The 23,494-nt window shown below is 36.0% G+C and overlaps 1 protein-coding gene across 8 annotated transcripts in view; it reads left to right on the top strand.

The window, feature by feature from the left end:
- Positions 1-23,494, top strand: part of LOC131047942 (mitogen-activated protein kinase kinase kinase 5) — a 101,665-nt gene that overhangs the window by 27,200 nt on the left and 50,971 nt on the right. For all 8 annotated transcript variants that reach the window (XR_009106326.2, XR_009106328.2, XR_009106327.2 and 5 more), the window contains exons 2-5: positions 1,087-1,761; positions 1,904-1,991; positions 19,530-19,592; positions 19,730-19,890. Coding sequence is in view for 2 of the 8 variants with exons in the window: in XM_057981760.2 (XP_057837743.2) it covers positions 1,087-1,761; positions 1,904-1,991; positions 19,530-19,592; positions 19,730-19,890 (987 nt within the window). In the remaining 6 variants the exon portion in view is untranslated. The remainder of the gene's footprint in view (positions 1-1,086; positions 1,762-1,903; positions 1,992-19,529; positions 19,593-19,729; positions 19,891-23,494) is intronic.

Below are 23,494 nucleotides of genomic sequence, written 5' to 3'. Positions count from 1 at the left end.
GCATCTGCAAATTAAAATTAGGTTGAGAGTAGCACCCCTCGCCAGGGTGTGAGGGTGAGAAAGAGAGGGGTAGAGAGATAGGTCTAGATCTTGGGGGAGAGAGGAAAGAGTGAGATGGAGTGTGGTGGAGAGGGGGATGGAGGAAGAGTGATAGGGAGATAGATAGGTCTAAAATTTGGGGCAGATAAAGTGAGTGATAGAGAGAGCAAGAGAATGTTGATAGGAGCATACTGATTACTGAAATTTGACTAAGTCTGAAAAATTAAAAGATCTTCTAAAACCTATAATTTGCATTATAACTCCTAGAGATCTGAAACCACTCTCAAACATCCTGCCAATATATACATGAAATATAACTTAAAGTATAAGAAAGGAAAAAGACATATTGAAATGTCACTTATAGATATATTTTGATGAAAAGAATGAAACTGACCCGAGAAAACAAAAATAGATAATTTTTTGATGTGTTTGGGCCTCTTTTTTTAGTGTACCCGAGTGTTTTAAAGAAACTCGCCGAGTTTTTGCTAGTTTTTTGCAAAAACTCGGGCAAGTTTTTCGGCGAGTAAAAGTTAGAAAAATTAGCAGAGCAGAAAAACTCGTCGAGTACTCTGTGAGTTTGTGAACCTTGAACCCATTGCTTACCACTTACTCTGGCATTCCCATCTACTCTTGTAAATGGAAGGCCTTGCTCCTAACTCCAGCCTTTCCTCACACCCTATAGCACAGAAATACATAAAAATGATAAAAATATTAACTTGAAAAGAAATACATTAAATATGCATTTAGTGCTTGCTATTGTAATTAATATTTTCAAATCATTTTTATATTTAATATTAGTCAATTCAATAAATCAAAACATGTGTATAATTATTATTAATAAATCTGTTATATATATATATTTATAAAATTATAATTTATTTATTTATCTTCAATATATATATTATGTTGCACATAATATCATGAATTATATATTTTTTGCAAATTATGAGAGAGAGAGAGAGAGAGAGAGAGAGAGAGAGAGAGAGAGAGAGATGCAATCTTTATATATTGTTTCAGTACAAATAATGCAACCTTTTTATGTTTCAGGCTTTCCTTCATTAACACAGACCATAAGTTACCGGAACATGCTTCTGCACGATCAGTTCAATTTGTTTTAGGATCAGTGGGTCAATCATTGAAAGGGCATAAGGGTGTTCAAAGGGATATGAGTAGCAAATTGCACTTGAACTTGGGTGGTGTGGCTAAAAGTGCTCCTACAACTGTCTTTTCAAGCCCTGCCATCAGCCCTCGACGTATGAGCAGTGGTGACTTTTTGCTATCAAATAATTACAAAACTACCAAAGAACAGGACCTTGGAATTCCTTTATCAATTCCACCATTGGGCCAAAATTTGATGGCTGATATGATTATGCAGCCTTTAGCAGATAAAGTCCTTATTAGCCCAGATCGATCTCCACTTCAGAGTCCAAGGATGAGAAGTCCTCGTATAAAATCAAGAATTCACAGTGGTGCAGTGTCTCCTTTACATCCAAATTTCTTAACAGGACCATATGATGACAGTGCCAACGTTAGTGTACACAGATTGCCCCTTCCACCTGGGAATGCTAGTCCTGTTGGTGCTGCTCCATCACCAAATTCTCCATCTCTAGCTGTCCAGCGCAGTTCTCTAAGAACCGATGCATCAATTAATCCAGGCCAATGGAAAAAAGGAAAGCTTCTTGGTAGTGGCACGTTTGGTACTGTTTATGTTGGTTTTAACAGGCAAGTTGGAATTTTTCTCATGAAACGGAGTCTCATGCATTTACTTGAAGTTCTTTATGATTACAATATAACTTTGTTTATTGAGTTATGTATCCTAAATAAAGAAGTTTTTGATGTATATTTGCATATTTAAATGGTGCAGAGAAACTGGGGATATGTGTGCCATGAAAGAGGTGCCTTTGATTCCTGATGATCCCAAGTCTTCTGAGAGTATCAAGCAATTGGAACAGGTCTTTTTCCTTTATGTTCTGTAATTTGTAAAAATTGAAAAAAGAGTATATTCCTCTTAAATAAAATAAAGCATGCTATTATGATGATATACATACACGATGTGAATTGCAAATTTTAAATGACTATAGGGTAGCATTCATTTATGTTTTGTATGGCTATTTTTTGGTTTTGACCTTTCATATATAGTTGGAGGTGTGTTTTCTGGTACATATATTCAAAGTCGAGAAAAATAGAATTTTAAAGAATATTAAAGAAATGTCATTCTGTTGCTTTACTCGTCACTTTCTGATTTGTCCTTTGGCCCTTAGAAATCACATTCCAATTCCAAAAGCTATTTTGACAAAAGTCATTATTCCTGTATTTTAAATCCTTTAAGTATATTGATTAACATCTGATAAGCATAGTTCACAAGTTTCACATCTACTAAAATTTCAATTTCAGGAGACTATCCAAGATATTAGCCTAGATTGTGTATTATTTTGAAATGTGAAATATTTCATTAAACCTGTCAATTACAACAATACTTTTCTCAAGGTTTAGCATCATCCTTAAATCTTTAGTAATTAATTCTGAAAATTTAAAATTGTCTTGTGGTGCTTGCCAATCTAGGGAGGCATCTGACACACATACTCTAATTAATATAGCTTTATTATATTATTAACACAGTACTTTAAGATAAATGTGGCTTGTTGCCCCTTTAGCAAAGAGCCCTGTAGGAAACTACTACTGAATCATCAGCATAACCAGGCATCTGTCAACATACATCTTGAAAGGTAACCCAACTGTTTTAGTACATAAACAATTGCTTTTTTTGCAACAATATTATGCAGCATAGCATGAAGGCTCACAAGGTTCTTTATGCATCTCTAAGTTACTCTGATTAAAGGCACCAACAATAACCTTTGGAAAAACCATGAAGTTGGATTTAAGCTTTTGTTTACAGAATATAGCATTGCCTGAAATAGAATTAGATTACATATGTTGATGATTTATAGCTTCAGTCGGATAAAATTAAATGTTAAATTGGCCTTAAGGTCTTCAACATTTAATAATATATATATCATTCTAATCACCAATATGCACATTGCTTTCATTAATTATTTATGTTTAGTTAGCACGTATTATGTCTTGTTTGCCTATCGGTGATTACAAATCGCACCCCCTCATTTGGTATGCCACCCCGATTGAGGTCACAACCCCTCACCGAAATTGAACGAGTATTTATCTTCTATCGAGGGCAATTGCTAGGCGTGTGGTTGTGAGAGACCAATACTGATTGGACATATACGTCATAGGAGAGGCTGATGTAAATTTAGTGTATACGATATAGAGGGTTATGCTGTTCTCTTCTAACACATATATATCTGTATGTGATCTGCAGAAAATATACGTGTGAAGTCAGGATATTACAATTGCTATGTAATTTATAAAGATCATTTGCTGTGCATCTTCACCCATCAATTTATATATAAGCAAATTGATTATACTAGAAGGATCGAGTGACTAAAGGAGGAATTAATAACCTCAACATGGTATCAGAGCCAGGTTTCCTTCTATAAAGCCTAACCGCCTGAAGGAAGATCCGATTAAGATCAGATTGATATCTCCTTGAAAGTTTGTATTTTAAAATGACGAATGGAATCAGATTCGAAGACAGACTTGAAGGTGCCTCAAACTATGATTCATGGAAACTGCGAATGATGTTGGTACTAAGGAAGAATGAGTTAAAAACAATAATAGAGAATCCTTCTAAACCTGATGGAAAAGACGAACAGAGTCAATGGGAAAAGAACAATATTAAAGCAATGGAGTTATTAGTAGATGGAGTAAAGAGTCATCTACTACCTATCATTACAAGGTTAGATTCTGCAAATGACATGTTCAAAGCCTTGAAAGACATGTTTGAGATTAACAACACGAGAAGAATCCTCACACTTAAAAATCAACTTTCTAATATTAAAATGAGTAAGGAAGAGACTATCACTTCATATTTTATGAGGATAACAGAATTAAGGAACCAACTCTCATCAATTGGTCACATTTATGATAATAAGGAGCTAACTATGATAACTCTAAATGGGGTCCCTATCTCATGGGAAAACTTTAGACAAGGAGTTAGTGCTCGATCCAAAGTTCCCAAATTTGATAGACTAAAAGCTGACTGCATTCAAGAAGAGTGTAACCTAATATCAACAGGAATCATGAAACCCGTTGATGAAGATGTTCAAGTTCTAGTCTCTAGTTTGAAAAGGAAAAAGGACAAAAAGACATATGGTAATCGATCATTCAAGAAGCCTAGAAACTTCTCTAAAGTACAATGTTTCATATGTGACGAATATGGCCACATTGCAAGAACTTGTCCTCTCAAACTTAAACTACAAGCTTCCCTTGCTGAAGTCAGAAATTTAGACGTATGTTCAGAAAAATATGTTCTCTAGAAGAAACTCAAGATACCTTGTGATTGAGAGGGAGCTTACTAATAAAGATTGAGCACTTCTGAGGTAAAATTGTAAATATTGATTATTGTTATTAATACTAATAATTATTTTATGGGCCCTGTGTAAATCATAAGGAAGTGACGACTTCCAAATGATTTCCACTTGTATTTTTTGAAGTTATTGGAAGGTGACGATCTTACAATAACTCAAGATTATGGATAGAATCGCCGACTGAGGCAATCCACACACAAGAGCTTATGGATAGAATCACCGACAGAGGCAATCCACACAAGAGGTCATGGATAGAATCGCCGACTGAGGCAATCCATGTAAGAGCTTGTGGATAGAATCGCCGACTGAGGCAATCCATGTGAGAGCTCATGGATAGAATCGCCGACTGAGGCAATCCACGTAAGAGCTCATGGAAAGAATCGCCGACTAAGGCAATCCACGTAAGAGCTCATGGATAGAATCGCCGATTGAGGCAATCCACATAAGAGCTTGTGGATAGAATCGCCGATTGAGGCAATCCACGTAAGAGCTTGTGGATAGAATCACCGACTGAGGCAATCCACACAAGAGCTCATGGATAGAATTGCCGACAGAGGCAATCCACATGAGCTTGTGGATAGAATCGCCGACAGAGGCAATCCACATAAGAGCTTATGGATAGAATCGTCGACACAGGCAATCCACTCAAGAGTTTGTGAATATAATCGCCGACAGAGGCAATTCACATCTTGAAACTATGGTCCCAAGATAACCATCATACGATTTATGAATATTGCTCCCAATATCTTTTATCCTCCCTAGCTAAGAGGGAGTGTTGATGATTTATAGCTTCAGTCGGATAAAATTAAATGTTAAATTGGCCTTAAGGCCTTCAACATTTAATAATATATATATCATTTTAATCACCAATATGCACATTGCTTTCATTAATTATTTATGTTTAGTTAGCACGTATTATGTCTTGTTTGCCTATCGGTGATTACACATCGCACCCCCTCATTTGGTATGCCACCCCGATTGAGGTCACAACCCCTCACCGAAATTGAACAAGTATTTATCTTCTATCGGGGGCAATTGCTAGGCGTGTGGTTGTGAGAGACCAATACTGATCGGACATATATGCCATAGGAGAGGCTGATGTAAATTTAGTGTATACAATATAGAGGGTTATGCTGTTCTCTTCTAACACATATATATCTGTTTGTGGTCTGCAGAAAATATACGTGTGAAGTCAGGATATTACAATTGCTGTGTAATTTATAAAGATCATTTGCTGTGCATCTTCACCCAGCAATTTATATATAAGCAAACTGATTATACTAGAAGGATCGAGTGACTAAAGGAGGAATTAATAACCTCAACAACATAACATACTTTTGGCTAATTTTATGTATAAAAGTGTAAAACCTACTGTCTATTTACAAGTTCTCCTCTCATTTAATTTTGCATTATACCCTTACACAGGGAATCCCTTTTTCACTAACTGTCAAACTCTATATAAAGGACCATCTCTTCAATGGTTTATACAGAGACTAGATTCACATAGTTGTCATGCGTACAGAGTTGTGAAATATATTTTAAGTGGTTTTACTGACTGGAAGAATCTTAAAACTTATTACTTGATATGATAGGACTTTTTAAGCAAGGACTACTTCAGGGACCCAACATGGCTATTTTCTATTTACCACAAGTGAGGTCAACCTCCTATGGTGAAAACAAATTGATTTATCGTTGCTTATGTGCGAGAACAATGTCATAAAGTTTGGCAAATGTATCCCCAGTTATATTAGTTTTTGAATGGTTCAACTGATATTTTCTCCAAGAGAAGGAAATACTGGAGTACAGAGCCTCATTAAATAGTTATATCATAGTGGAGGCTAGCGATCCCACCATATTTGAGGAATTTAATGCAAATTTTCTCACTGTTAGTTGTTTTATTGGTATAAAACTTTCAGATAGCTCTCCTGAAATTACCTATATAAAATAAATGATTATGGAACAAGAGGGGCAACTCTAATCGCTTGCTGATGCAGAACAGCAGAAAGAGAAGTTGCATAGAAGACCCAAGCTCAAGTTGCCTCAAAGGAAGAAAAGCTCAGTTGTTTTGTCATAGGATATGGTGATAATCTCTATGTATGGAGTCTTCTCAGGGTTAGTCTCTTTAACACTTTATGAGTCCCATTAGGGGTATTACAATCACCCAAAAGAATGACATGACCCAATGGACAATAACAAGTGATCTTTGGGTAGAGAAAAAGATACATATCATCATCAGTGTGTACAACAAGTCAATGAAGCTATGTGTAATCTTGAACTACAGTGAAGATATTATGAAGGAGCTGATACCCCCTTTGAATTCAAAGGCATTTGTATGTAGAATCCAACTATGGTGCTAGTTTTCAAAACCCAAAGGTACCATGTGATCAGAGGGTCTCAGCAAGAAACATATGGCCTCATGATGCAATAACTTGAAAGGTACTTGGCAAAGCCACCATTACAATTCTTACAGGCAATAAGTTACATGGCCCCACCATTTAGTAAGACTGAAGAAAACCATCATTTGAATGGCCAAGGTCATGATTGTCCTGAGGAAGGAGAATCACAAATCATTGCCTTTTAGTCTCAAATTACTATTCATTTGTTTTTCAATAATGGCCATAACTTGGGCAGGATTATTTTGGAATTCCTCTACTGGAAGTCGTGTTAGTTAGAAGGAACTATAGTGTTCATCAGGACGGAGAATACAAATCATTGCCTTTTAGCCTCAAATTACTATTCATTTGTTTTTCAATAATGGCCATAACTTGGGCAGGATTATTTTGGAATTCCTCTACTGGAAGTCGTGTTAGTTAGAAGGAACTATAGTGTTCATCAGGGGCATGTTACGTTTCAGTTCTTACATATTCTCTTTTGTAGACTAAAACCTGATAACAAGAGTGTAATACAGAATCACCTAAGCTCAATCTTTGAAGATGTTCCACAGGTCCAAAGACTCCTCCAAAAGGCACATCCAACTCACAAAGGATCGTCTGGCTCAGGGAGGTCGAAAATTTGAAGATTGTGAACTTTTATCTATCAAACCATTTCTTTGATCAAGTTATCTTGCATAACCATTTCACCAATTGGGAGTGCCTATTTAGCCCTGGATATTGGACTTGTTTTTGAATAGATTATTGTTTAATTTTTTTTAGAAGTCCGTGCTGGTTTACAATCTTTGAATGTTTGCTGTAGATTTCAGATGATACTTCCTGCAGTCATTGAATCTATTGGACCTCTATTGGGAAAGGCAGTAGGGGTGGGGGTTGGAATGACGTTGCTCAAGATGTCGAAGTCAAGACAAAACTTGTTGGGACGTTTGGGGCTGAATCTTATATGCTTAGGGCCATAATATTGTGATGTATGTGGGGGATTATGGAGCAGCTGATTTGTGGCAGATGTAACCCATGCTTAGATAAGATTGAACCAATGGGTAACTTATGTATTGGGTGATATGAGTAAATGATTTGACACGGGCAGTGCCTGGGGGACAATGCACTCAAACATATTTAAACGTGTTATGAACAAAAGCTAATAAAATAGTGATAGAGTGCAAATATCAAACCAGAGTATTTTTGGACAAGAGTATTCAAGAGCAATGAGACATTTTGTTAGAAGTGTAAATTGTAAGATTTTATATGCATAAGTTCTATATAATATCCAAGAGGTTGGATGTATGTCACAAGATGTTTTTCTTTTGAACTACTCTTTTCTATCCAAGAATAGCCATGTTACACTAATGTACAACTATGGAAGATGAAAAGTCATCTTTTCAAGTACAAGAATCAAAAGGAGTTTCCTTTGTTGATTTGTTCCTAGTTTTTGTCGTTTTTAGAGACATTGTAGAGTGATGTTGAATATGGTTTATGCTGTCAATGTTGTGTAATGTAAATGAAGAAGAAATTGAGCTTTCTTCTATGATTATGTGTAATAGAGAGGTCTTGAGCGTTGTGGCGAGATGAAATATGGCACAAAGTACTAGCATCACACTATGAGTATATCAAAATGCGAGATCCTCCCAAGTCAGTTGCCCTTCCTTGGGAAGCAGTGGCCTTAGTGGCAAGTTGCTGAAAATAATTTCGAAAGTTGTTGGCAACTTTAGCTTTAGTGAACCATTTATGTGGGGAAGGAACTTGATCCACTTTGATGATCTAGTGAAAAGGAATCTTTTTGATTTCTTGTGCATTTGAGTTTGGCATCAATAATTCAATCCAATTCTGTTGGGGGATGAGGGTTTGGGAATGAGATTGCTCAAGTTGTTGGAATTGAGACAACTTATCGAGACATGTGGGGTTAAATTTTACATGCTCAAGGCCATAATATCATGATGTGTGGGATTTTCTAGTTGATTCATGGTAGACATAACCCATGGTTAGATAAGATTGGACCTATGGGTGATTTGTTTTTTATTTGAGTAAATGATTTGGCATTTGGGTGTGCCCAAGGGACAATGCACTCAAACATAATCAAGGATGAAAACATCAAACAAGTGATCCTCTCATGCAAAAGTAGATGCAAATCCTAAGAGCTAAGTTACCGGTTTGGGTTCGAGGATGTGAACCCGGTTCTTGGGTTCGGGTGAATTTTTTTTTGCCTTTTAAGTTCGTGGGTTGGGTTCGTCCGTATATATATATATATATATATATATATATATATATATATATATATATATATATATATATATATATATATATATATATATATATATGTGATCGACATCCTAAGAGCCAAGTTACCGGTTTGGGTCCGGTTTGGGTTCGGGATCGGGATCGGGTTCGTCAGTGTATATATATATATATATATATGCAAACATTTAAAGAAATATACAAAATTACAAATCTAAATACATTAATAGTATGCTACTTCATCATTGATCAATGCCAAATGCCAATTGAATCATTGATAGTTCAGAATTTCAATAATATCATATTATGTCATATGCCATATTGTTTTTTGATTGAAAAAGGAAAAAAAATAGTTTTTTAATGTTTAAAAGTCACTTTATGTGAAAACCCACCCAGCCGGGTTCGCAGTGGGTTTGACCAGGGTTCATCCCAGGGGCCCTGGGGTGAGCACTGGTCAGACCCACTGCGAACCTAGCGTGAACTAGGACCCATGCAGACCTGTTCCAGGCTAGAGCTTTCAGATAGGCGAACCTGGTATCATAGCCTAAGAGGAACTACACAATAACAGTAGCTACTCTATCACAAACATCTCTACACCTGAAAATATTAATAATGGCTCCTCCAAGCCAAAGAAGAAGTCACAATAAGATGAAGGAGATACCAAAGTGAGAATGAATGTTCTGAAAATATTAATAATGGCTCCTTAAAGCCAAACAAGTGGTCACAGTAAGATGACAAAGATACAAAAGTGAGAGTGAATGTTCTAGGAAAGGAACAAGTTCCAAAAACAAGAGACACTTTCAATAAGGCTCCTTATATACAAGCACGTCCTGATTCCTCCAAGCCAAAGAAGAAGTCACAATAAGATGAAGGAGATACCAAAGTGAGAATGAATGTTCTGAAAATATTAATAATGGCTCCTTAAAGCCAAACAAGTGGTCACAGTAAGATGACGAAGATACAAAAGTGAGAGTGAATGTTCTAGGAAAGGAACAAGTTCCAAAAACAAGAGACACTTTCAATAAGGCTCCTTATATACAAGCACGTCCTGATTCTATACTTTTCCTTTTGTGTCATCAAAGAGATCTATCTTGGGAGAGTTATCTCATGAAGTTGATCTATTAGTCCCATGCTCATGCTCATCATTTCATTGTTTGCTTTGGAAGTTACATTACATATATCATTTAAAGAACCCTTTTAAAGTTTCTCTTAACTTGTGGTATTATACAAAGTATCTAATGCCTGCTTTGTAAGTATGATATTCAAATGGACTGAATTGTAACACTCCAAGTTTGGTGAGTGCAATATTTGACCTTTGGGGTTGCATACTATTTGTGGAAGGTGCATTCATCACGAGGGGTGTTGGGATTTGAGGAGACTAATGTGGATACCCAAATTGAGCCCCTTGGTTTTGGAAACCGTTTATGGTTCTCTGATTTGCCTTGGTGCATATATTGGATGCTTGAGCTGGAGTTTGTACACTTGTAAATGTCATGCCCCTGCCTTGAAAGAAGAATGAAAAGGGAATCAATACTCAGAAAATCGTCTTATTAATAAGACTTAATGATTTTCTGTAGGAACTAATGTTTTAGGCAATAGACGTCTTCATAAAGCAGCAATGGGAAGACAATGATCTGGAGGGCTAGTGTTATAAGTTGCATCGATGCATACATTTGAGAGATAAAGCGATCCATATACAAAAATAAAGATGCAGCAAATGGTTCAATGCCCACTTTAATACAGGCTATTAATTCATGATTATAGGCGATAACAACAGTAGTTAATTAGTCAAAAGGCAAGACATTGTACTCAAGGTCGCTACCCTTGCAAGGAAGATGACCGTTTGGGAGAGACATAACCTTTCGTCCACCTTAAGGAGATATATATGCAGCACATCATCCATTCAAGGAGGCATCAAAGAAGAGGAATTCTCATAGATATATAAATTGGAGCAGGCAGCATCGAACCAATCAGCATCAGCACATATCCAAAGGATCAAGAAGTCAGCGTCCAAGAGGAAAACCGTATCAGATCAGATCTGCCTGATCTACAACGGCAGACTGAAATCATATACCCTGCAATAATCTTTTATTTTACAAGTATAGTGTGCAATTTGTGATTCTAGGGCAAGATTCAGGGCAATCCCAATAAGGGGACATTACAGTAAATTTTCAGGGTCTTTGCTGTTGGAATTTCTCCAGTTACAGGCTGAAGATCTTTATTAAAGGGCTGATACTTTGAAAGTTTTATCATATTCTGGTTGGTGAAATTAATACATTGAGTGTGCTCCTTTGAAGCTGGGCTTTTTTTCTGCAAATGTTTTCCTAGGGTATATCTTGTGCTGTGTGTTGCTTATTGTTACTGAAATTGTTTTTCTTGCATCCTTTCTCTCATAAGGATAGTGTGGAAATTGCAGAGTTTTTAACTAGCTTCCTTTCATTCTTCCTTATCCTATCTTCCATTTTGAGAGATTATTTTAGTCATTAACTAGGCTAGAACAAAACCCATAAAAAATGGAGTAGAACAGCACAACAAAATGTACAAGGAAGCAAAAAAACTATGAAGAGGGATGACACCAGGCATGGCCCTAAAAATTCGGAGCTCTAGTTGGGGACCTATTGACTAAAATCTGTTGAGAGGGTTTAACCTTTCATGCTTTATTGCACAATTCATTACAAAAGGATAGTCGTTTACTGCATCATCCAAATTGAGTTGTCTGCTTAACTACTTTGCTTACATACTGTCTCCAGGCTCACTTTCTATATGCATAGATTCAGATGCTTGGGCAATTCAACCTCACGTGAGAGAGGTACCCATATTTAACTGTTTTCTCTAGAGAGAAAATTTGCCTCTTTGGGCCCTATTGACCTTTGATGCTATTGGTTTTTTGAGATCGATTTGGATTTTCAATCTTTTGACATCTCTGTTGATCATCTTTATTCAGGGATTTCAATCTCTCTCTCCGTTTCTTTTCCTTGAAGGAGCTCATTGATAGGGCTGTTAGAAAGGATGTATGCTGAGTCCTGACAATACATTCATGTCACTTGGGTGTCTCCTTTTGTAACCACCCAGCCTCAAGATGGCTTAATTTTGAACATTTTTTGTAGACTGTATATGAAATCATTGTTTATGTTGACTATCTTAATTGATCGACTTTCTCCATTCACTACTCCTAGGATGCCCCTCAGTGGAGGTCATCAATAGGGCTTTTATAGAGGATATATACAATTACAGACAACAAATTGGGATCTCTTGGATCTCTCCTTTTGCAACCACTCAGACCCAAGTTGGATTTATATGTTGAGAGCATTTATTTGGGATTGTAGCTGGCATCATTATTCAGCCCAATTCTCTCTAATCAGTGATCACAGGGTTCGAGGATGCCCTTTGCATTGTTGAACTTGAGGGTACATTTGTTGATTTTAACACTTTCAGATTAATCTTAACTCAGAAAATCAGACTTTAATTATTAACTAAATTGATATGTGAACAAATAAGAACAAGGAAGGGAACAAAATAAGAACAAGACACGGTTACCCTGGGAAAACCTCCTAGGAGGAAAAACTCAGCCTGAAAAGATCCTCAGATCTGATTATGAATTATATTCATATGAAGGTTACAACACTTATCTCATGTACTTGAAGGTGATTGCATTTAGGACTGATAATGTCTTCCACAAGACTGCACTTTCACAAGCATCAAGTAGTCACATCTGCACCTTTAACCCTTCCAACAGCAATCAGGTTCAAACCCTAGGTCTGTAATATGTGAAGTCTGCTCTTTGATGGACTGCAACTTCAGTTTGCTCTCCTCCAACCTCAGTTCGCTTTTCACATGAATGAATTTCACACTTTCACTAGTAGATGTAGTTCGCTGATGTAACAGAAGTAATTTCGCTGTAATGGCAGATATAGCATTCCTCCTATAACTCGCATTTAGCAGAACCATATATTTCGCATAGGATAAGATGAAAGATGAATGTATGTTATTGAGGTGAGAAGTGTCTTTATTTATATGATGCATTGACCTTGTATGTCGGCTTGTGTTCATGTCGGCTTATCCTTTTAATTTATATTCTTTTCCCTTTAATCCGAAATGCATTCTATATAGGGTTGGCCCTATTTTAATTTATATTCTTTTTCCTTTAATCCGAAATGCATTCTATATAGGGTTGGCCCTATTTTAATTTATATTCTTTTCCCTTTAATCCGAAATGCATTCTATATAGTGTTGGCCCTATTTTGTTTGGCACGTTAACTTTCATGTGGCGTGGAGTAGCGTGGGGTTTTTATGATATGTCGTGAGGTATAGGGCCCAACCCTATACGTTGGAGAAGGGGCTGGCCCCTTAGGTGGATTCCAATGTTGCCCAAGGCAATTGGAATCCGCCATCCCTAATTACAATCAACACTCCCTCTTAATTAGGGAGAAGGATAATCTTACAACCAGGTTACAAGATTAGGGCCTAGCCCTAAGTAATACATACAATGTTTAAACTGTAATCCAAACTTAGCTGCCAACTTCAAATACTCCTAAGAGAGTATCACAACAAGTATCCCATAGTATCCATCTTGTACTGCCTGTGGAGGATGACTTCAAACTTTAATATGCACATTTGCAAGTCATGAATACATTCATGCACATCATGGAGTCTTTCCATGCCATCGATCACGCATATCCATCATTCATTGTCTTTACCTCAGTCTTCTCCCAAAGAAGAATGTAACATCATAATCTTCCATCTTGCACCCAAGCATGGAGTGGAGATACATAATCATTTCTCTCCATAAGCATAAAATGAAAACATAGTCCTACATCTTGCACACAAGCAAGAAATGGAATAGACATAATCAGAGTATTGTAGTCTTCCATCTTGCACACAAGCATAGAATGGAACTACATAACATAGTCTTCCAGCTCGCACACAAGCATAGACTGGATCCACCTTACATTGCCCGCAGAGGGTGGAGAGGATCTTTTCTACCATCTTACATTGCCCACAGAGGATGGTTAACAATTACACTTCTCCCTGAGAAGATTACAATACCATCTTACATTGCTCGCAGAGGATGGTTAACAATTATACTTCTCCCTGAGAAGATTACAATACCATCTTACATTGCCCGCAGAGGATGGTTAACAATTACACTTCTCCCTGAGAAGATTACACTACCACCTTACATTGCCCGCAGAGGGTGGTTGATACAACACAATTTATCACAGAGGTTGAGACTCCCTCTCAACCAGGGCGGTGTTCTCCACAGCTCCAAGTCTATCTCAAGCTTCAAGAGACTTGATGAGAACATCTGCAACACAGGATTGTCCTGCCATAAAACACTGAATTGTTAGGTATCACTATACAACCCTGATAATAAATCAAAATAGCATAACAAGAATTTTGAGAAATCACACTGCTTCTCTTGATGCAACACTTGCAACAATGTATTTAGCTATAGTAATACTTAATGCAACTGAGGACTGTCCCTGTAGGTCCAAGAGATCGCAGCGGGTGAATGCTTGAAGTGTTTTCCTTGTCCGTAACACTTCTTGACCAATCTGAACCTAAGCAGCTTCAGCCCATAATTAACTGTGCCTCGCAAGTATCTTAGGATGTGCTTGGTTGTAACACAATGAACATGTTTGGGCAAGCTCATGAACTGGTTGAGAGCATTCACTGCAAAGCATATGTCTGGTCTAGAGTTAACTAGATACATCAGTGATCTAATCAATTGCCTGTACTCTGATGGATCTGCAAAATCAGAATTAGCTGCAAAAACACTTAACTTCTTTCAGTTAGATTCCATAGGAGTAGACATAGGTTTACAAACCATCATTCTAAATCTTTTCAAAATATCAATAGTATACTTTCCTTAACTCAGAAAAATTTCGTTAGACCTTTGCCATACTTCTAGACCTAGGAAATAATGTATTAAACCTAAGTCCTTCATTTCAATTCTGAAGCTAGTTTTTTCTTACATCTAATGATAAGTTCATCTTTACCGGTAAGAAATAGATCATCCACATATCGGACTATAATTAGCATTTCATCATTGGATGACTTAAAGTAGATGTTAGAGTCAGCATCATTTTACAAAATCCTAAACTTAACCAGTATTTATCAATTCTTTCATACCAAGCACGGGAGGCCTGTTTAAGGCCATACAGGGCTTTCTTCAATCTGCACACCTAAATCTCATAACCCTTTAAGATATATCAAAATAGCTGGAACTCCCTCTCAGCAGCAGCTGTGTCCAATCACAGCTTCCAAAGCACTTGAACTTCCTTCGAGTGTATGCCCATCCCAATAATTTCCCTTGAAGAATTAGTATGCCCTGTTGCAGCCACTGAAAGATCCAATCAATTTCCTGTACTCCAAGATAGGAGATCATACACTTAAGCATCAAGTCAATTCAACTATAATGAAATTAAAAATGCTTGACCCAAGAAAAGAATTATATGCTAATACTCATAATAAAAAGTAATCAACCAACATAAATTAGAGTATACCAAACTCAGACGAAGGCGTTCCCCCTTAAATTCTGCACAATCAATCTTTTATGTTAATCTCAAGGATCTTGTCCATCTATCTTTCAATAAGGTGGGCCCATAGCACAATTGTTGAGATAAGATGAGGATAAATTCCATCAAGAGATTACACAACAAGATTGCCAATCAAATGTCATAACGAAAATCCTAAGAGATCAATTGCGAAGTCTTTCAAAGAGGAATCACAAATAGAATCAGAGATTTGTAGAAAATAGTTTCAGCCAATGAATAGCAACATTATGCAACGTTAGTAAGACAAGATATAAATTCAATCTCTTGGAACAGACGACGGAGTAAGCACAATAAAGAAAACCTCACAAATCATCCAACTGTGCCCCATCAACCTCTTATAGGAGAAGTGATGAATCTACAATTATCAGAACTCAAGATTCCATTAAGGTCCATAGTTGATCATTATCTTTGGTATTACAAAACCAAACAAGAAAGATTTGCCCTAAAACATAACTTCTTCATAAAACATTTATAGTAGATCTTATTCTTCAATGGTCAGATTTGAAGGTTGAGAACATCTCAAAGAATACTAGAACAACTTGTTGGTGTAACAATAAACGAAAGTAATAGTTCACTCAAATCAGAAGAAAGAACATAGAAAAGACCAAAGACCGAATGCAGCCATAACATCCATTAGTTCATCTATTTGCAGTTCAGTCCAGAGGAAGTAATCAGAAGTAAATCAAAACGAGTGAGTATTGATAAGATTGATCTAACAACAACATCATTCTGCAAAATGATATTAATAAAATACTCATTAGTTATGCTCTTTGTTAACCCACCAAGCACAATTTTATACTTGATCAAAACTAAACAGATCTCAAGGTAGTTTATGATAGTAGAAGAATCCCATACGTCAAAAGGCATATGAAGAAGATCTATATTATACTAACTATAAGGCTGTGTAATAGACAGGAGAAATAAGTTTGTTCGTCTAGCATTAACCCTTGCATACTACGAACATGATTGCAGATCATCTTTCAACTAAACTTTTCTATCAGGAACACCTATTAGTAAAATTACATATAGGCCAAAATATTAAGTCAAAGTGATCTTGATCTGTTCATTAAGAGTTCATCTCCATAATTAATAGAACATAAAATTCCTACACCTCAATCGATATACTTATATCAATGATGCCAAGGCAAACAATCATTAGCTCCTCATGACTGTACACATCTCCATAAGTTGTTCGTGTCAAGTAGAATTCAAGTGAATAAAAATGTTATGAATGAAGATCATAACTCAACCAAGCATAGCTACTCACTTAGAATGCATATAAGTATTCATCACAAGAATACTTAGAACTTTTAGATCAAAAGTCAATAATAGAACCAATCCATGTTATTTAACATAATAACAATATCTAAATTACATATGCAGAGAACATAACAAGATTTAGATCATAGTTATATAGATGACAATTGTGGATGATGAGTCCAAGACATTCCTGATTCCAATCAAAGTATTAACGAAGAATCGATCTATATTACCTTGCAATACTCAAACAAAAATTTAGAATACCTTCTAAGTTCTAAAAAATAAGTATGCAAATCATGATGATATCTAAATAATGTTTTATATTAGATAAGTCTACCAACTAAGGCAATTAGAATCATAAAATCAATACAACCTAGAACTAGGTCAGCCAAACAATAATACTTCAATCCTTTGGATAAGCTGAGTATAATATATCTTGCAATCAAGAATGCAATGACTCAAAAATACTTAGCTTGAATGACGCGGAAGAGTCAGATCTTCAAGCATGTTGGACCAAGATGTGACCATGCTAAACCTTTGATCACAAAACCTTTTCAATCTTTCCTCAATCCTGGAACCTGTCATCAATTATACGACAACAAGAAGGTGCAAGATCTAGGCTACAGGATGCTAGATCTGATTACAACTTGGCTCTGATACCATGTTGATTTTAACACTTTCAGATTAATCTAAACTCAGAAAATCAGACTTTAATTATTAACTAAATTGATATGTGCACAAATAAGAACAAGGAAGGGAACAAAATAAGAACAAGACACGGTTACCCTGGGAAAACCTCCTAGGAGGAAAAACCCAGCCTGAAAAAATCCTCAGATCTGATTATGAATTATATTCATATGAAGGTTACAACACTTATCTCATGTACTTTAAGGTGATTGCATTTAGGACTGATAATGTCTTCCACAAGACTGCACTTTCACAAGCATCAAGTAGTCACATCTGCACCTTTAACCCTTCCAACAGCAATCAGGTTCAAACCCTAGGTCTGTAATATGTGAAGTCTGCTCTTTGATGGACTGCAACTAAAAAGTCGGGTAACGGCAGACATAGGCCCCGTTCTGTTGGTCGATGTGTATCGACTAGGTGCATCACTGTGATGTCAAATGGCCAGCTGCTTCGCCGAGGTTGAGACATGGACCCACACTTGTCTCAGCCAGATCACTTTAAAGCGAAGATCTGCTCTTCCGAGCATGCAATCTCTGCAAATTGGCCCGGGGACCTTCCTCAGCCCCTGAATACGTAATCGGCAGAAGCACCTCGCTGCCGTACCCCTCTAGATGTAGTTCGCTGATGTAACAGAAGTATTTCGCTGTAATGGCAGATATAGCATTCCTCCTATAACTCGCATTTAGCAGAACCATATATTTCGCATAGGATAAGATGAAAGATGAATGTATATATATTTCGCATTTAGTTGAAATTGACTACCATTTTGTGGGAAGGTGTTTGACATCTTTGCCACATTTAGAATGTGAAAATTAAGGAATACTTAATTTTGGAAGTCAATCTGCTATGGGATCTGCTAGTGATAACATTGTATGCATAAAGATACCCTGATTAGTGGTTCTTGACCCATTTTCCCCAAGAGATTGTTATTTATTATCAGGCATGGATCTTTACAAGGGAGTTATAGAACTGTTATGTTGATCAATTGCTTCTTTGAGTTTGAACCCATTAGAAATTTAGAATCATTGGAGTTGTTAAGCACATGTTGGATAGAACCACTTATCACATGTTGATGGGAATAGATGTGAGGGGAGGTTCAAAATGGACAACACTCATCTACAGAGTTCTTTGATTGCCATCATCTTGATCCTTCATTTAAGGTGATTTCTTCATGAAGCTATATGTACTTATACTTAGATCTTATGGTTGGGAGTTAACTGCTTTAGGTTTACTTCCTCTTGTTTTTGATTGCTTTTCTTTGGCGCTTAGCATTTAGTTACTTTTGATAATTTATGATCCTTTTACTCTTGTTCATCTTTAGTGTAACTAAATGTACATTTTGAGGTCCATTGGCCTACTTTAGTCCTTCTTGTGTCAGTTTTACAGTTGAAAATGACAATAACCTAGCTTTTTCTAAACTATTTTCTTTCAAAATTTTAAAGCAAAATTGGGACAAGAGACTTGTATTAGGAATAATGCACAAAAAATTTACATTGAATCTTCAACGAGCATTGTTACAGTGAAGTTGACAATGGGCACATAAGATATTTCAAAGATTGCACTGTTCAGAGCATTTTGCAAGTTTTATCAATGATTGTCTACTCATATTGGTTTGTTGTGTTGCTATTTTCAACAATTGAAGATTGAACCATAATTTGTATGGTAAATTGTTTAGGGAAGGCGGCTAGAAATATCTGTTTTTATGTGTTAAACAATATTATAATGTTGAATGTTTCATTGAGTTGGAGGTTGGCAATGGCTTGCATAAATGTAAGAGAATGGGTCTCAACCCTTTTGCAGAAAAACCTGTAATTTTGTTGATATAGAAGGAATAAAATATCAAATCCTATTAGTGTAAGTTCTTCTAGGATGCATGCAAAAACTAAAATGATTGACATCTTAGTGCTTGTTGATTTTTGCAGGAAATAAATCTTCTTAGCCAGTTGAAACATCCTAATATTGTGCAATACTATGGAAGTGAAACTGTGAGCAAATCATACGCCATTTATTATTTGCATTGATTATTAGCCAGTTGTTTTACCATGATGCACAGTGGTAGTTTGTTTGTTCTGTTTCCATATTCACTAGTTTTGTGATAACTAGGCTTGTCTGAACTGTGCAGTTAGAGGATGCATTCTACATCTATCTAGAATATGTTCCTGGAGGTTCAATCTTCAAGATTCTTAAAGAATATGGGCCACTGCCTGAATCTGTAATAAGGATATACACGCGCCAAATTCTTTCTGGGCTGGCATACTTGCACAGCAAGAACACTGTTCACAGGTTTTCTCTCACTCTGTTTGATACTATTTGAAGTTCAAAATTGTTTCGTTAAAAGCTCTACACAGGTAGACCTGCTGACTTGAGGGCTTTGTCTCTGCTGTTGATTTATTAAGGAACTTTCTATAAATCAATCTGGTGGTTCTTTTATCTCTCCTGTTTTTTCCCCTTCTGTGTTTACTTTATATTTATCATCATGTTAGGGTGCACTGAATGGGCAAGGTATTTATTATTGGGTGTGCCCAGAGTTTGCAGAGAGGATTTTGGGTGCTGGCACACAGAATTGTCAACTGCATAATGGGTTGTTAGAACAAGTTAGTTAAATAAACATCATTAGAGAAAATAAATGATGCCAAAGTGGGTAAGGCCACAGAGATCAAAGAAAAGAAGAAAGAAGTTCAATGGGGGGATAGGAAGCACAAAGATATGAGATTGAATCGAATGCAGAAGGACTAAGATGTAATAATGTACCATGTACATTAGTTGTGATCAAAAGATTGTGTAGCTGAATGGACACTGAATAATGTTGGTAGGTATCTAACACTTCATAAATTACATATGAACAAAAGTTGATGGAAATGATTCTGTCTAGCAGAATAATTATTAAAGATAATTGCAGGATGATGAGGTGGTGCATATTTGTGCAGACATGTAAGAGTTGTTAGCATGTTAGAGTTTTGGATTTGAAATGGGAGGAGTGATAGTGGACCTACTCTGAAACCATGCAAAAGAGATCAAGGGCTTCATTGGTACTCAAAACAATCAAGAGTGGAGGATCATTTTCAAGTTGTCATAAACTTTAATTTGATATTGTGGCAGATTGCTTAGCATGATTGCTCATGTGTATAAATTATTAGTACTTGCATGTGGATGTATTCACTTGTGAAAGTGTGAGCGTAGCATTGCCGGGATCTAGTTTGTGAAGTCTTTGATTGGGTTGCTGATCGTGCTTAAGCATTTTGTGAGACCATGATAACTAATATCGTGCATATGTATAAAATGGATTTGAATCTGACTATATTTGAGTGAGGCTTATTTCTTGGCTTGTTGCCTCCAGTAGAATTTAAGTTCCAATTGCATAACTAATAATATAGATCTACAATGAGTCTATAGTGTTATATAAACAACATAGTGGACTAAAAATTGAATTTTCATGTCCAACATAAGTGCTGTTTACTGCTTTTATTATGTAGCTGCCACAGATTTTCTAGAGATATGAAAATGAAAATGTGTCAGATTAATGGGCAAAGATGCACCGGAGACTTATTCATCTTCAAATTTAGATCTGGAACACTCTGCTGATCTGATTAAGAAACTTCTGGAGAAATCTAGCTATAGCATTTTTTTTGAGAACAAATATTTAAAAGAACAAATCAAACTGGAAAACACCTTGTGTTTGGACCTGGAACTTTTGGATGCCTATTTGAGTAAAACAAGTGATTGTCCTAGCTTTCTCAATAGCTCTGTATCTGATGATGCGTTCCAAATCTCTTCATGAGAGATGCTTTGAGCTAGTTCTTTATAGCTTTGATGCTGTATTAGATTTAACAAAGATTGTATACACAATATCGACAGGGTTGAAAGCAATAACCTGAACTAACTCATAAAAGACTAGATATATTAATTCAAAATTTTTCCAGTGATATTAAATAAAAATAGTCTAAGGAAAATTACAAATTCTCAAAATGGTTATTTTAACTTTTATAAAAAAGTGCAAGAAGGCTGAGAGAACATAATCAATATAGAAGGTTCTTTACTTGTTAATATTAAAACTACAATTGGAGATATATTCAACCTACTTAGGTGAAAGTGATAATACAACAAAATGAGGGGTGGTGCACTCAAGGGAGTCTCTTGTGATAAAGAATTGATTGGAGTTCTCATCTTGTCTTCAATTTAAAATCCAAATTGACTTTCATAAGACAAACTATGTGTATTAATTAATTGATGAAACCAACTAATTACATCAATATGTGGCCGAGTCATATACATTTCCCCTTCAAATTTTTCTATCTCTTTTGTAGAGTATCCAGACAGATTGCAATGCAAAGATTATAACCAATTTGTTTGTTACCATATTTGTTGTTGGAGCAAAGGTCTCTTCATTGTTTATAGTTTATACTCTCTTGTTTGGCAAAATACTTGGCCACCAATCTTCCCTTGTACTGTCCAAGGATGCAGCAATGTTGTACCTTATCTGATAAATCCATTTACACTCAATGGGCTTCTTTCTCGTTGGTAATTCAATGATAAATTTGTTTTTTCTTTCACAAGGGCATCATAATTTATTTTTCGTATTGACATGCAATATGAGTATGATTGTAGGACATGCAATGTTGGTTATAGAAGCAAAATTACAAAATATCAAAATTAGTGAATCATACTCTCTTATTTTGTCTCTTAAGCATTCTATCTGAAGTGTCTTGAAAGAGCTCAGCTTCTTTGACTATTATAGCAGATGGTACCAATTGGGTCTTCTCTTTACAGGATCATTTGACTGCTCAGACCTTCTAACAGCTTCAATTGGAGACAATTTTGGGTTATCTTAAATGTGATGAGTATTTGTCCTGTTATTATTGCATGGACCTTTACATCATTCAAATTACCCTGAACCTTCTTTTGTGTTGCTTTGATAGTATTAATCAAGTTTGGAGAAACTGAACTATTTCATTTACAACATTCTTACCGTCACCTTATTTATAGGAGAACATCATTGGGCCTATATGCCTTATAAATTTATAATGATCAGTATAACAGATAAACATCACATTCTTACATCAAGAATCCAACTTGTTTTTTCTAGTGGTACAAAAACATGAGAAGTCGAGTCAATTGTTTTGAAATGAATAACATCTGTTTTTGTTAGTATTAATCTAGTTTTCAGAAATGGAACTAGGCTGAGAAAGTAGGCTGAAAAGTACTTTTATTTCCATCTGTAATAACATCCCTATGAATTGTCATCTTATTTATAAAGATAGGATATTAATTGGCCTTAGAATAACATTTAAACCTGCAAACATCATTCCCTTAAATTAAGAATTAACTTATATTTTCCTGTGGAACAAAAACATGAGCAGTCAAATCAATTTTTTAAAAATGGCTTACGTTCTGTTGAGCAGACAAACAAATGTATGAATTTCTTCTGCTCAATACTTATTTGGAACTTCATTTTCTCAAAACACCATCCCAACCATACCCATAATTGTCTGATCCTCCCTTCGTTATAAGACTTTCGATAGTGTTTCCCTACCATGTATGCTGCAAAAACCTCTCAATTTTCATGCATGTGAGGTTATCTGTCTATCATCCTTTGTTTCTCCAAAGTAGAAAGATACTGTAAAATGAAATACCATATTGTTGGTGCAACAAGTGCTATCTTGACAACAACCACCAGGATGTGTTTGTGAAGGGTCAGCGCCATGAGAGACAGATAGATATTATGTTCTCTAATGTCAGAATTTTTAACCTTATCACACCTTATATTGCACAAAATCCTGATGTAACAACCCCCAAAAAGGAACCTCAATTTTTTTTTATACTTCAATACAAGTACATCACATAGCATGTATGATTTCAATTTTCAAGTATAATGAATACATTACAAATA

The sequence above is a fragment of the Cryptomeria japonica genome, chromosome 3 (assembly GCF_030272615.1).
Source record: "Cryptomeria japonica chromosome 3, Sugi_1.0, whole genome shotgun sequence".
Taxonomy (NCBI): Eukaryota; Viridiplantae; Streptophyta; class Pinopsida; order Cupressales; family Cupressaceae; genus Cryptomeria; species Cryptomeria japonica.
This window is presented reverse-complemented; position numbering and strand designations above follow the sequence as displayed.